This window comes from Ovis canadensis, chromosome 12 (assembly GCF_042477335.2).
Source record: "Ovis canadensis isolate MfBH-ARS-UI-01 breed Bighorn chromosome 12, ARS-UI_OviCan_v2, whole genome shotgun sequence".
NCBI lineage: Eukaryota > Metazoa > Chordata > Mammalia > Artiodactyla > Bovidae > Ovis > Ovis canadensis.
Genome location: NC_091256.1, coordinates 52,990,399 through 53,004,253, shown reverse-complemented (window position 1 = coordinate 53,004,253; position 13,855 = coordinate 52,990,399). Strand labels below are relative to the sequence as shown.

The 13,855-nt window shown below is 47.2% G+C and overlaps 1 protein-coding gene across 2 annotated transcripts in view; it reads right to left on the bottom strand.

Moving 5' to 3' along the window:
* The window catches only part of MTOR (mechanistic target of rapamycin kinase), a 125,504-nt gene that overhangs the window by 30,376 nt on the left and 81,273 nt on the right, over positions 1-13,855 (bottom strand). For both annotated transcript variants that reach the window (XM_069544736.1, XM_069544737.1), the window contains exons 29-34: positions 12,132-12,207; positions 9,075-9,214; positions 4,856-4,956; positions 3,075-3,190; positions 1,818-1,895; positions 1,523-1,630 (exon numbers count right to left, since the gene is read on the bottom strand). In XM_069544736.1, the coding sequence (XP_069400837.1) occupies positions 1,523-1,630; positions 1,818-1,895; positions 3,075-3,190; positions 4,856-4,956; positions 9,075-9,214; positions 12,132-12,207 (619 nt within the window). The remainder of the gene's footprint in view (positions 1-1,522; positions 1,631-1,817; positions 1,896-3,074; positions 3,191-4,855; positions 4,957-9,074; positions 9,215-12,131; positions 12,208-13,855) is intronic.

Genomic DNA, 13,855 nt, shown 5'->3' with positions numbered 1-13,855 from the left:
AAAAAAAAAAAAAGAAAAACGAGGGTGTGGACAAGCGGGAAATTCTGGCTTTGTGGAATTCTTTTCTGGGGTTCAATAGACAATTTTCCACCAAAACATTCACTGGACATTTCATAATTGCTAATAAAACATGGGAAGGAACTGCATGTGCTCATTTCAGAGCATAAACGACTGTGCTCATGGGCGAGCCTCTGCCCCACTCCTTTCCTTTCCAGAGGAATGTGCCCGGAACTCCATGGGCAGGAATGCAACTTGGAGTCAGAAGGCTCTGTCACAGCCTGAAAAGCTGGAAGCACAAACTTCGACTGGTCTGGGGACAGAATTTGGAATTAAGTGTGGATTGGATCAAGAGTAAACCGCTGACAATCGAGGGAGGTTGATTATGATGAGCAGGGGGACAAGTGCCTTCTGAAGCAGTGAAGGCTTTGCCAATGAACTTCCCTTCTGTTTCCTCAGGGGGCGGGAGAACTGTCCTTTCCAAGAACACTTGAGACTCCTGACTCCCAGGTTGGGAATCGACAGCTCCTCATGCTAAAATGATCAGAATGTACAATGCGAATACTAATGGAGAATTTGGACTAGTCTCTCGATGAGGGGAAACGTCGGTGGAAAAACGTTTGCAGAGATTATTGCATGACTAAGACCTGAGGAACTGTAAACCGCAGAAGTTAGTAAATGAAAACATCAGGTCCCCCCACTGAAAGGTGGCCAGCAAGTGGATTTAGAACAGTGGATCTCAGCATCAGCCACATCCTGGAATTATCTGGGAAGGCTGGAAAGATACTGATGCTGGGTCTATCCTCAGGACTTTTGTTCATCTGGTCTGACGTGACCTGGGTATTTCAATTTTTAAAAGCTTTCCAAGGTTATTCTGGGCTTTCCAGGTGGTGCAAGTGGTGAAGAACCCGACTACCAATTCAGGAGATATAAGAGACCTGGGTTCAAACCCTGGGTGGGGAAGATCCCCTGGAGGAGGGCATGGCAACCTATTCCAGTATTCTTGCCTGGAGAATCCCACAGACAGAGGAGCCTGGAGGACTACAGTCCACAGGGTTGCAAAGAGTTGGGCATGACTGAACTGACTTAGCACATAGTACCAGGTCATTCTATCACATAGCTGAAGTTGAGAACCACTCATTTTGAGGTCAAGATTCTCAACTGGCTGGCCATAATGTCACTTGTTTAAGATATTTTCAAGAATTTCCTGGTGGTCCAGTTAGATTAGGACTCCATGCGTCCATTGCAGGGGGCACGGGTTTGATCTCTGGTTGGGGAACTAACAACCCACAAGGTATGGGGCATGGACAAAAAAAAAAAAAAAAGATTATTTTCTTTTATTCCCTGAGAAGGGTAAAATGAAGCTGGAAAAGTGGTCATTCTCTCACAGCTAAAGGCTCAGGTGAAAAGCCCGTGGGTGTTCTGCTTTGAATGTATACCGGGCCTCAGTGACGAGGCAGGGAGTGGATGCCAGCGGGGATCAGAGGAGTGGGGAGGGTGGCACAGGGCCTTCCACCAGGCTCACCTGCAGTCTCTCCCACCAGATCTGGCGAATGATCTCCCGTCGCTCGGGGACAAGTTTGTACTGGATAACCTCCTCCAGCTCAGACAGCATGTGGCAAGAAACCATGGCCTGATGGAAACAAATCACATTCCAACGTAATACAGCATGAAGAATCCGAAAGCCAGGCTTCACTGCAGTCATTCCTTCTGGTCCCACAGGCACACTCCCAGCAGCCTGTGTGTACTCATGCACCCACTCTGCAAAAAGAACTGAACTGAGCTGGAAACCTAGCACTGCACAGGCAGTCCACACTTACCCCATAGGCCCGGCTGTAGCTCTCTCCCGCCATCGCCGTTAACTCTGCATCCAGTAGGTCCCGGGCTTTGTCGATGCACTGGAAGAGAATGGGAGAAGCACAGGAATGGAGCTACAGGCTTGGGAGCTGAGGGGTGCACTGTGATTTCTGGGCTTCCCCACCAGATGCACAAATTCCCTGTCTCACTGAAATCCCAGTGATGAAGAGAAAAGCTCACTGAAGAAAGGAAGAAACTTTTTACCTGATTTGAAAGCCCAGATAAAAGCATTCTCTGATTTCTCAGAAAAAACAGAAATATATGGCAGCCAAAAGCTCACCGTCTTAGAGCTTGGGTGACAAAGGAAGGGAGACGTGTGCTTAGAAAGAGAATCACTGTGCTCTCGCATCTCAAGAGGACAGCCTGCAGACCGATCTGCTTTCAACTTCTTGCTGGGCATATTGATAAGAACAGACCGTGCAAGCACTCAAATGGCCCACCTGCTTTTAAGCACCTTGTCCTCCTAAGAGAGGGTCTCTGAAACTGGCAGAAAAATGCCCGATCCTCTCCAGGTAAATGGGAGCTTTTGTGTCTGGAATGTGAATGGCCCAGGGCTGTTTTCACATCATGTAAACCAGAGGTCATAGGACGGCAGTCTGAGGCTTCTCTGTTTCATCAGTTAAAACCCCAGCATGGGGAACTCTTCCTTTCTTGAACGTTTCAGGTTAATGACTATGTGCCCGTCCTGCAGTGCTCAGAGCATTCACCCAAGCACCTCACCTAAGACAGTCTGGTGCCTGACAGAGTGAGTATGATCACCTCATTATTTTAGTCTGCCAGACAGCAGAGGATTTCCAAATAAAGTGCTGGCTTCCCTAGAAGGTGACCAGTGTGTGACATGCCCTCACAGCCAGAAGAGGTGGGATTTCTGTTGCAAGGGGCTCACTGCTCTCTAAATCCTCCTCTAGCGGACAGTTTCTCTCCACCATAGGGAACACTAAAGCAACACGGTAAAAAGGAGGCCACGATGACCCAAGAAGCCAACTCCAAAAGCAATCTACATGGTAACTTCCAGAACAGGTGTCCCTCTCAGAGCAGAAAGTGGTTGACGTGCTAGGAGTTGTCTTCTCACTGAGTCTTAGGCTCCTAAGCCATTCTAACGAGCCCACAGAGCCAAATGCCAGAGCCTGTTTACACAGGTGCCCTGTGCCTAGGAGCTGACTGAGCACCCTTGATTACCATTTCATACTAGAAGGTTTTGGTTACATGTAGATTTTTACCTGTTGTGCCAAGGAGAAGAGGTCCTGATGTAGTGCCAGCACAGCTCTATAAAATGCCCCATCGTGGGTGTCCCGAGGGATCATACAGGTGTACTCTTCCATGCTGTCCCACTGACCTACATGTGCATACACGCACACACATATACACAGAGAAAACATCAGAGTGGTCAGCTTGCTGGGCTAAAGGCAGTACACCAAATAGCCTTGTCATTGTTACTTGCATTTAGCTTGGGGTTCAAATAGGACAATCTTGAGGCTGATGTATCAGAATCCCGCAAAGAGCCTCTATACTCTGTGAGACTGAACAAGCCAATTTAACAACGCCATAGCTGTCTTCCAAACACAGGCCTCTGTGGCTGCCCCTGGGAGTTAGTTCCATGAGAGGTAGAAGGAGCTACACGAGTATGAGTCCACAGGTCAGGAGGGGGAGTGCAGCACCTCATTAACCTAGAGAACTCCCCGGGGACTCCCTCAGTGAGACCAAGAACCTTTCCCCTATGAGTGGAGCATCTCACAGTTCAGTGATACCTTGGAAATTATCTGCAAACAACTGATATGGATCATTATCTGGACAGGGGACAGGATGAGACAGTTTACTCGTCTCATGCTGGCAGCACCTCTGCCTCAGAAGGAGGCGATAAATATTTTAAGAGGCTCTGCTACAACAGAAAGATGGGCTAGGTCATACAGTAGTCCTGTATCACGGCAGGCTAGGGAAATGGTGGCATCTGGGAACAGATATTTGCTTCCCCTGGTGGGGTGAGCATGTCTCAAATGCCAGGATTTCTAAGACCATCTGCAGAAAAGACACTGGCTTCATTAGTTGCACGCTGCAGGGCCCCCAATTTTATGAGGCCTTTCCCTGCCTTTTACTCCAGACCACCAGTGTATCCATTCTCTGTGCCTCTGGGCAAAAGTGAATAACAAACAGTGACTCCTCAGGAAGCAATTCATTTCTGAAAAATGTTCTGGATCCAGCTCAGAGCTCATGAAAGGAGAGGATGTGAGCTCTGTGACTCAGAGGGTGGGGATAGAGGCGGACGTTATGTAATCTTCCTCCGGACTCCACAGGTGCAGCTTCCACCTGGGACACCCACGGACCCTCCCTCTCTGGCCAAGAGCACTTCTGGGACAGACATGGATAATCCTCTCTGCTGGAGCCTGAGATCAGAACATGACACTTTTCTGTGGAGATTAAAAGGAAATCGCTGCTTGAAAACACTCAGGGAGTGAGGAAGGTAGGTTAGTGTTGGGCAGCAAGGAGAAGAGAGAAAACAAGACTGTCAGAATGTCGTTAACTGCTAGAGGAGGTGAAGAGCATATATGGACTCACTGTACCATTTACTTTTATCATCACTGGGAAAGTTCTACAATAAAATTAAGAAATCAAGGAGATAGACAGCTGACTGCTTTCATTATTCCTGTCGGGTAAACATGTTGGTAGAACTCCAGCAGTCATACTGGATCACGACACAGAGGCCCCAGGCGAAGCAGAAACTCAGAAAGAGGCTATGACAATGGAGCCAGAATGCAGACTCCACTGAGTATCTCCGTGTTGATGCTTGCACACTGTTTTCCCTGGCTTCCCTGTGAAGAGAGATTTGTATGCATGTCTAACAAGAAAGCCATGAGACAGAAAGGACAGATGGAAGTGGACATGAACGGCTTCACGCTTCTGTAGACCTGACACTGCCCGCAGCCACGGTGCCTTGCTACTCAAGAGGCGAGCCTCCAGCCTCACTGTCCTCCCCATGACTGGGTGCCTGGGAGGGCAGCCTTACCTAAACCCCATGCAGCTGCAGCAGCCATGCGGGCCATCTTGGCTTGGGTCTCATCATTAACCAGAGTCCATTTTTCACAGCACTGCTGGTGAAGCTGCCCCCTGAAGGAAAAGAATTATATAGTTGCATTAACTGAAATCACCTCAATACCTGCCCATTTTTCTCTTGAGCCCCTCCTTTAGCTGGGGGGTTGCAGGGGAACTGGATGATGGGGGTCTGCCTTCATCTGGAAGCCTTTAAAGAAAAAGTGCTTTCATGATATAATTGAGAAGTGTCTGGTGATTTGCTGTTTCTATGGTTTGGTGGCTCAGAATTTTCCTGACAATGAGTTTATCAAAGAGAGGGACTGTGTCTAACTCGATGCGACGTGAAATGTCCTAAACATCTGGCCCTCTTCATAAATATTAAATAACTTCTCTCCTATGCCAATGAACTCTGGGCTCTTTCCCTTTGGCAGGCCTACAGAGAAAGCAATCAGAAGAGACACATCTGGACATCACTTTGGGCTCAAAGCTATAGGGACAATTGGCTCTTATAAGTATTATACAAATGGCTGCAGTCTGAAATGAAATTCAAATGAAATCAATCTGTGCAGAGGAAGAAGGCTCTACAACAGTCACATCCACCAGAAATCCAGATGCTGCTTACTCTCGGAATTTTGTACAATGACTGTGAGTGTAGGTGTCACTAGGAGACAATGAGATGCATTCGATACACAGAGCAGAATCCCTCAAGAAGAGACGTCTTGTTGGCAGTTAAAACTGCTGCCCTCCTATGTGGCACTTCTGAGTGAAAGGAAACAAAACTCTGCTTCTGTGGGGATACGAGCTCCTGCATTCATGTGAGCTTCAAGACTCAGCCAGGAGACTCCTCAATCTCTCCTGCTTTCTGAAAGAGATACTACAGGGTATTTTAGCTTGGTATTGGGATTGGAGTCAAGAGAAAAGGTACAAGCTCCAAGTGGCCCAGCTCAGAAGCCTTGTAGGACATAAGTGCATTGTAAGGTGACCTGGGGGACTGTGAATGGGGAGGAGATAAAGATGCTGAAGGGACCTAGGCTGAGCTCCCCGAGAAGCTAACTGGTGACCACATCCAAGAGAACTGCTCAGGGCCGCTATCCAGCATCATGGCCTGGCAGTCATCACCTTCCACTGTCTCTCTGGCACATAATGAAGACAGTCAGGGACATGAGCATTCTAGCTTAACACATGGCCAAGATAAAAAAGAGGAGGCGGCGGGCAGCCATCCTGCCCCATGGACTTACTGAAGCTCAGTGACAGCAGCTGGATGACCTCATGCTGGTTTCTTGCCACCTAAACCTAGAAACCTTCACTCTGGGTCCTGCTGGAGGTTCTCCTAGAGTAGCAGCTCTTCCTGCAGAAGACTTAAATTTGATCTCCTGGAAAAGGAAATGCCAACCCACTCCAGTATTCTTCCCTGGGAAACCCCATGGACAGAGGGGACTGGGAGGCTACAGTCCATGGGGTCACAAAGAGACACAACTGGGTGACTAAACAAGAAGTTTCTGGACGATACAGATGCTGTGACCCAAGGGCCACCGTTTGAGAACCACTGGCTCAGGGCACAGCACAGATCCTCTGGGCAGTGTATTCTGGTGGGAATCCTGCCTGGAGCTAAAGAAAAGCGATGTTCTCTCCCTGAATGGTCCTTCCAACTCTAGAATTCAAATCTGTACAGCTCACAGCCACAGGCACTTCAGCCTCCCTCTGCTGTTTCGTCAGGACACCCCATTTCTGTGTTCCAAGTCTGATATTTTGCTCTGCTCTTCACCTTGAGCCTGGGAATGAGTTCAGTGTGAAACACTACATACTGTTACCTCCAGAGACAAAGCAAGGAACACTGCAGAGCAGCATCTTAGAGAGGAGGCCCGCCAGAGGATAAGCTGCGACTGTGTCAACAGCTGTCAGACCATGGTCAGTGTACACAGAGGCAGGGTTCCTCTCCTACAAAGACTTCTTACAAATAAGAATGCAGAATATACTAATTCCTAACTCTCAAAGGCAGGGAGAGGAAGAGAACCAAATAGAAAAAAAAGTACGAGCCTGTCTATGGGGTATCCATGAGGAGGTTATCTGACAACTCTTTGTGACTCCAAGGAGGTTTGGGTAAAAGGTCCTCCAAAACTTTGACTTTCTTGCCTAGAGCATCAGCCAAAAGCCTGGGGGAGCATTCTTCGACAACACCTAAGTACTTGGCTGTCTGGGATCTCATTCCCAAGGAATCTGTTCTCAGGATGCAGAGGCCACGCAAGGGAACAGTGTGGGGAGGGGGCGTACTTAGCTTCATGTGGCTGCAGGTGTGGCTGGGGCTGGAGCTGGGGGAGGGGGAGCTATTTCTTATAAGCATGGGGAAAGGAGGTCTTCCACTCACTGGTAACCCCAGATCGTGCCTGACAGCCACCTCCGGTGAATACCTGCCTCAGGCACATTCAGGATATATACTCAAAGCAAAAGCAATTTAAAAGCTGTACTTTAAATAGAATTGACTGAATAAACCATATAAAAAAAAACCTGCATATGATCAGGAAAAGAATTCTGCTTCTTTCATCTCTTTAAAAAAATCTTTTCTACTCCGCTGCATTTTTAAACCCCTTGGTCAGCATCACTGGCCACTTACACTTTATAGGTAATTATAAAGCTGGAAGGAATCCAAGACTTCAGGGGTGGACGGCACTGCGAAGTGCAGCATCAGGAGGCCCAGAAGACTCTGCTCTTGAGAGGCCTCAGGGCAGAGACGTGAACTCCTACGAGCCTCAGTTTCCCAACTGTCACATGAGGAGGTTAGACAAAATCACACCTAAAGTCACTTCTCACAACCAAGCCAGCCCTGGGTTGGACGTGGTTGTTTCTAACCGTAAAAGGGGGAAGGCAGGACAGGTTTCCAAAAGGAAGAAACAGTTCAGGTGGAGCTTGAAAGATGCAGAGAATTTAAAAGGAGAAAAAGGAAGAAGTGAGCAATCCAGGGCACTGAATGAAAGAATGCAAAACAAAAAATTCTGTGGGGTTTGGAGAATGGCCTAGCAACAGCCCTTTGGTTAAATAAAGGTCTACAGGCCCGACTTGGCCTGGGCCTTGCTGAGCTCTCCTGCCCTACCTCTTATCTCTTTCCTGCATCACACCTGACCCCACAGCCACACTGAACTTTCAGAACACATAACGTAATACTGAGCTCAATCCTCCTCACTGTCTAGACCCGAGTTAGAGCACTTCTTCCTGGAAGCCTTCCAAGTCAGGATTAGGGCCCCTTCTTCTATCCCACCAACCCTGGGCTTCTCCTTTATAACTACACTCACTCAGTGCTACAGCGGCCTGGTCATCTGCCCTGTCGGCTCTGAGAAGGCAGGGGCTGTGCCCTTCTTGTTCACACTGTGTCCTCAGGGCCCCAGCACAGATGCTGGCAGTGGGCAAGCACTCAATAATGACTGGTTGAATGAGTGAATGGAGGACCCTCAGTCTTACAAGCAAGAGAAAGTGGAGATATCTGCTCCTGGGGAGGTAGTAAGGCATTTATTAAAAACTGTAGTTAAACTAGTTAATGACTGTGGTATGGCATTTTATTTTAGCTATTTAAAAAAAACTGCACTTCATGCTGGAAAATATCTCCTAACAAATCCCCAGACCAAGACCATGGCAAATGCTCTCAGCTGAGCATCCCTGTTGCTTCCACCTGGAATACCCTTTTCCCTCTCTCCACTCTCTTCACCTGTCTCCCAGCCTTCGTCTTTCCTCCAGGAAAACGGCAAGGTTGTCCCACCCTCATGTGCGTCTTTCAGAGTTGTCTACAGATCATTGTCCCTGTACTCTCAGTAATTGTACAGTAACTGTCTGCAAGTAGTCATCTGTTCTTTCCTAAAATCACTAGCAATAGGTAATAAAGAGAAAAAGAAAAATCAAGGTTGCAGAGTAAGAATATGAAGTCTTCATCAGCCAGTCAGGTTAAGAGACAGAAAGAACAGGTGCAGATCCTAGGAACACACCCACTCCTGTCCTGTCCTAGAGCATTACAAAGACTAAGCGAAAGAGATAGAGAGAAAGAAAGAAAAGAATCTATTTATCCCTGAGACAAAAGAGAGAGAAAACACTCCCAAGTGAGAGATGCCTCCTGGGAAAACAAATGAAAGCAAAAGTGGGAATCTTGGGAGAGAGCGCTGGGAGAAGTCTTTCTAAGGCAGTTGGGCCTCCATCCCGCTGCAGCTCACCATTCCCCCAAGGCCTCGAGGCAGCGCATGCGGCCCAGCATCAGCTCTGGGTCATCCTTGTTGGTGTCCATTTTCTTATCATAGGCCACGAGAGCATCTTCCCACTCGTGCAGCTTCTCATACCAGGTAGCCTGGATCTCCTGCCAGGGAGAAAAGAGAGGACTGCTGTGAGGCACAGAGAACATAAGGCTGTGTTTTGTTTATTCACAGACTCTCTTCCCCTGAGCATGCCATGTTGTATGCGTTGACACCACACCCAGCACAGTAGGCCTTCAGAGTATCCGCAGGTATGTGCAGTGCTGGTGGGGATGCAACCTCCTTGGCATAGAGATGGTACGACCCGGGGATAACGTGAGAGCAGCTGTCAGGCCATGTCTTTCCCATCACTTCCTGCTCAGAAACAGGAGTCACCAGAACTCCAGCATGTGGGCATGTGAGGACAGGGCAAATCATCTGGATGGCAGGAAGCCCTGACAAGGGCTCCCATAAGGAGGCCAAGGCCTGGATCTGCTGGAATGCTGACAGTGGGCTACCTGGCAGGGCCAGCAGCTGCTTTCATGATGAGGCCAGAGAGACCAGGCCACATCTGCATATTTGCTGGAGGAAAACAACTCGCTTTTCAAAAGCTCTTTATTCTCTGCATTACTTAATACGTTTTTAAACTTTCAGGAAATAATAATTTAAAATACAATATAACGCTGCCACTTAAAATTCTTTGGAAAAATCTTCCTTCTTCTAGAGTCTTCCATCCAATGTTCCCTCTCTGAGCACTTGGCAGCTTCATCACTGGCAGGGGCCAAAGGACGGATTCCATTACCCAGCAGATGGCGTGCCACGCTGCCACTTGGTACTGGCCACGTGAATGAGCAGCCGCTGCAGTCTAGAAGCTGCAGACTATGGTTCTCTGAATGGCCCGGGGACTGTTTTATGTCTCTGTCTGCCCTCCATCTGCCGCCACCCCAGTCTGTCTTCTGGGCTTCTTCCTCGCCAGCTTGGTGATGACTAGTTTTCTACCAGGCCAGGGAGCGGCTCTCCAGGGATTTCTTTAACAACAATCTGAAGCATTCGTGTGACATGATGCAGGGCCCGCATTCATTCTCCCCATTACGCTCCTTCTCCTTGCCAAATGAAACTCTAATCTGAGTAGCATGTATGCTCACAGCTATGTGAAATTAAGCTCTCTGAAAGAATCTTTTCTTCTTGAATGGCCTTGAGGAGGTCACGTCTATTTTAGGCCATTAACCTGTGCCTACTTCCCCTCGTTTGTCTTCGGCATAGCCAGTCCCCTCCGCTTCCCCTGTCCTCATCTGCGGCCACAACAGCCTTTGCCCCAGTGTCCGCGTGCAGTGGAGTTTGCCAAAACGGGCTCTAAGCTTCATTTCCTGAGCTCGTTGAGAATCATACTGCTCCACTATGCCTAAATATGAAAGACACAACTTAGAGAAGAGTGGCTGCAGGGACTGTAACATTAAAAACTCTTAAATTAAAAAGGAACACTGGTAAATTTCCCATTTTGAATTTCTATACTGGTGGAAAAGTGGGTACTAACATATGGTACCCACTCAGTATGAACAAGCAGAAAAGTAGGGGGAGCAGCATATGGAGCAGGTCAGGTAGGGGGCAGGATATTTTGAGTTGCAATAGATTGCAAGAACTATAAGGTTTAAGCAATGAATCACACACAATTCTAATGAGATTGCTGTTACATAAATTGCGCTGAGAAAGCACAGGCTCTGCCAAGAAAAAGCAAACCATTGTCGAGTTTAATATGATTCAGCTACCTAAATATAACAGAAAATCCACCAGGGTTTAGCAATAATCCTGGAGCTAACGGCCACCTTCAGAACCTGGAGATGGGGATCTTTTCATTTAAGGTTGGCACTCCGAGCCACCAGCATATAAAATCACCCGAATACCAGATGTTTGTGGAATCCTTGTTTCAACTACTGCAGTCTGAGCTCTAAGGATATCAAAGGAGAGGACATCTCTGTCTGAGTGGACTACATTAAGCGCCCTCTCTTCTGACTTTCTTCCCTCTGCAAACAAGGTTGTGGCAAAGATGGATGAGACACAGTCCTTTCTGTTTTGTCATCTGGAGATGCTTTCTTAGTTGAGTTATAGGCATGTGCTCAAGATGGCAAAATACTCCCTTAAAATTTTCAGTCCCATTGACCAGCCATTACATAAGGCAGTGAAGTAGTCAATTTTCTTTACTCTAACACACTGGGCTCTTGATTAAGGCAAACCGGAGTAAGTGACTGACGCAACTAATAAAAGGTTCCTCATCAAATATATGGACCCAGAACTTCTTGAACTTCCAGGAAGCCAATGTTAAGTTGATTAAGTCAATGTTTATATATGGTTAGGAAGGTACCAAAGCACCCTCCCAAGACCACACAGAGTAACGTAAACATTTTAATATTGGTTGGGCAAAGATGGCAGGAAGGAAGAAACTATATAAGCAATAATGAAATGGAACAATCCCTCAATATCATGTATAAATTATGGCATATTTTTTCTGGAGAATTAGTCATGGTTTCTTCTGAAGTATATACTGAGCCTCAAGTATGGGCAATGGTAATGCTGACTGTTAGACAACACAAAGATAACTCGGGTCATAGTTAAACATCTGGGCTCTGACACCAGGTTCTGCCACTCACTCACTCTGTCAGCTCAGGTAAGGATGTTATCCTGTTGGGACTATAGTCCCTCTCATCCTTGTAAAATAGGATAACAACAGTACCTGTTCACAGGTTGCTGTGAGGACTGAATTAGATGAAGTACATAAAGCACATAGAAAAGAGCTAGGCACTTGCTATTTGATAAATACAAGTCATTACTGTTCATTAGATTCTGTCCTCACAATCTCTGTTGAGCCTGAATATATTCTATATGGCCACTGCTTCCCTCAACCTAAAGATACAGGTAAGTCAGCATCAGGGTATTAATAATCGGGAAAAAAACAGAAAAGGAAAGTAACTTTCTCAAGGCTGTGGCCTAGTGCTTCCCTAGCCAGGTAGCTGCCCTTTGCTCTTCTAAAAGGAATGAGACACTTACCAGCTCTCCAAAGTGCTTCATGGCATACTCCAACACCCCAGCAGCTGCCTCTGGCTGCTGCAGCTTATTATTAATGCTGGGGAAACAAAAGGAAGCAGAGGTTACACTCAACACGTTGGAGTAAGGGAAGGGCAGGGTCACTTGTGGGCAGATGGCTCACCAGCATGTTGGGGACAATGTGTTACAGAAGCAGAAAGAACATCAGTTACCTATTATATTACCACTTGGGAAGCTTGGCCTGAATAATTCCATCTTGACCTCATACTCCTTGTCTTGAAGGGGCCACATCTGGTGGACAGGAGGCCTCACCTGCCTGGGGCCCTTCCTCCAAGCAGCAGACTGACTGGTTTCCTCTCTGACATTAGACGTCAGGCAGCACACGTCTGTTTTTGAACTAAGAAACCCTGGCTCCAGAATCATCCCAACCAACACAACAGATGAGGTACCTCTGAACTTAGCTTTTATGTCTCAGTGATAAGAATAACCAAAACAAATAGAAACCATCAGGCTCTGTGAGAGACACAGAAGTGGCCCTGAGGCTGGGTCATCCACATCAATGACAGAGAACCCTGGGGCCTATGGCTGTGCAGCTGCCTCGACTGCTCACTGATGGGGTCCTTGTCTTTCAAATCCCGATGCCCCCTTAGTCCCTCTCCCAAGACCGTGCTCTGCCTCTGAAGCAGGCTGTGAAGGGACCACATCCCAAGGTACTTGCCTGGTCTCTGGTGGAGAAATGCTTTTCATAACCACACACAACGCTGTTGATGTCATCCTAAGGGCAGTTGGGGCTGGAGGACTCTAACTATACTGGGGCAACTAGGCAGAAAAAGCTGGAAGGCTTGCCGCCTGGAGTTGGTTCATCAGAGAGGCTGTGAAGACATCCTGAACGGAGAGGAGCTGCAAGGCTCAGACCCTTGTTCCAACAGGGAGGTAAATAGCAGCTAACCCAACACTAAACATGAGCTTGAGTTATGGGAAGGAAGGAAGAGAGGGAGGGAGCAGGCCTGAGAAAACTATAGGATAATAATGACCGTATCTGTTCACAGGTAGGGAGCAAAATGTGACAGACCAGCTTGGGAGTCCAGACTGGTTTAACAAGCTAGGATCTAATTTACTGCCCTAAGGAAAAACTGTCTACTGGACTCAAATTAATTTTTAAGTGGTTTTGGGAAATTCCAGGATGTGGGTTCAACGTGGTAATATGGCAAGAGACTGGTGTTATAAAATACTATTTTAAAAAATTCAAATTCCACCACATTTCTTCCAATAAAACTGAGAGGGAACTGCCCAGAAATCTGATGAACTAGAAAAGTTAACATTTGTGAAAGTAATAATCGAATGCCTTATGTTTGCAAATCACATCTCAAACAATCTTTCCAACCTATTGCTCCTCTGACCTCATGCATCCCTGAGAGAGTGGGTAGGGAAGGGTATTATTAGGCCTGTTTCACTCCTGGGGAGACTGAGGCCTGGGAGGGCAGTGACTTTCCCCAAGGTCCACATGAATGGGGACAGTCTCCATACAACCTGAAGCAATCTATCTCCTTCACAGCATTCTTTAGGGAATCAAATGAAATAGTGGATATGAAATTGCTAAGCAGGTTCTTATATGTGTGTCTTCCTTCATCTGTTTTTGTCCAAGGATAGAAGCTTCTGGAATCTTACTTATATGTTTGTGTACAGAAAAAACATATGTCTAATGTTCAGACTTGAGCTAGCACTAG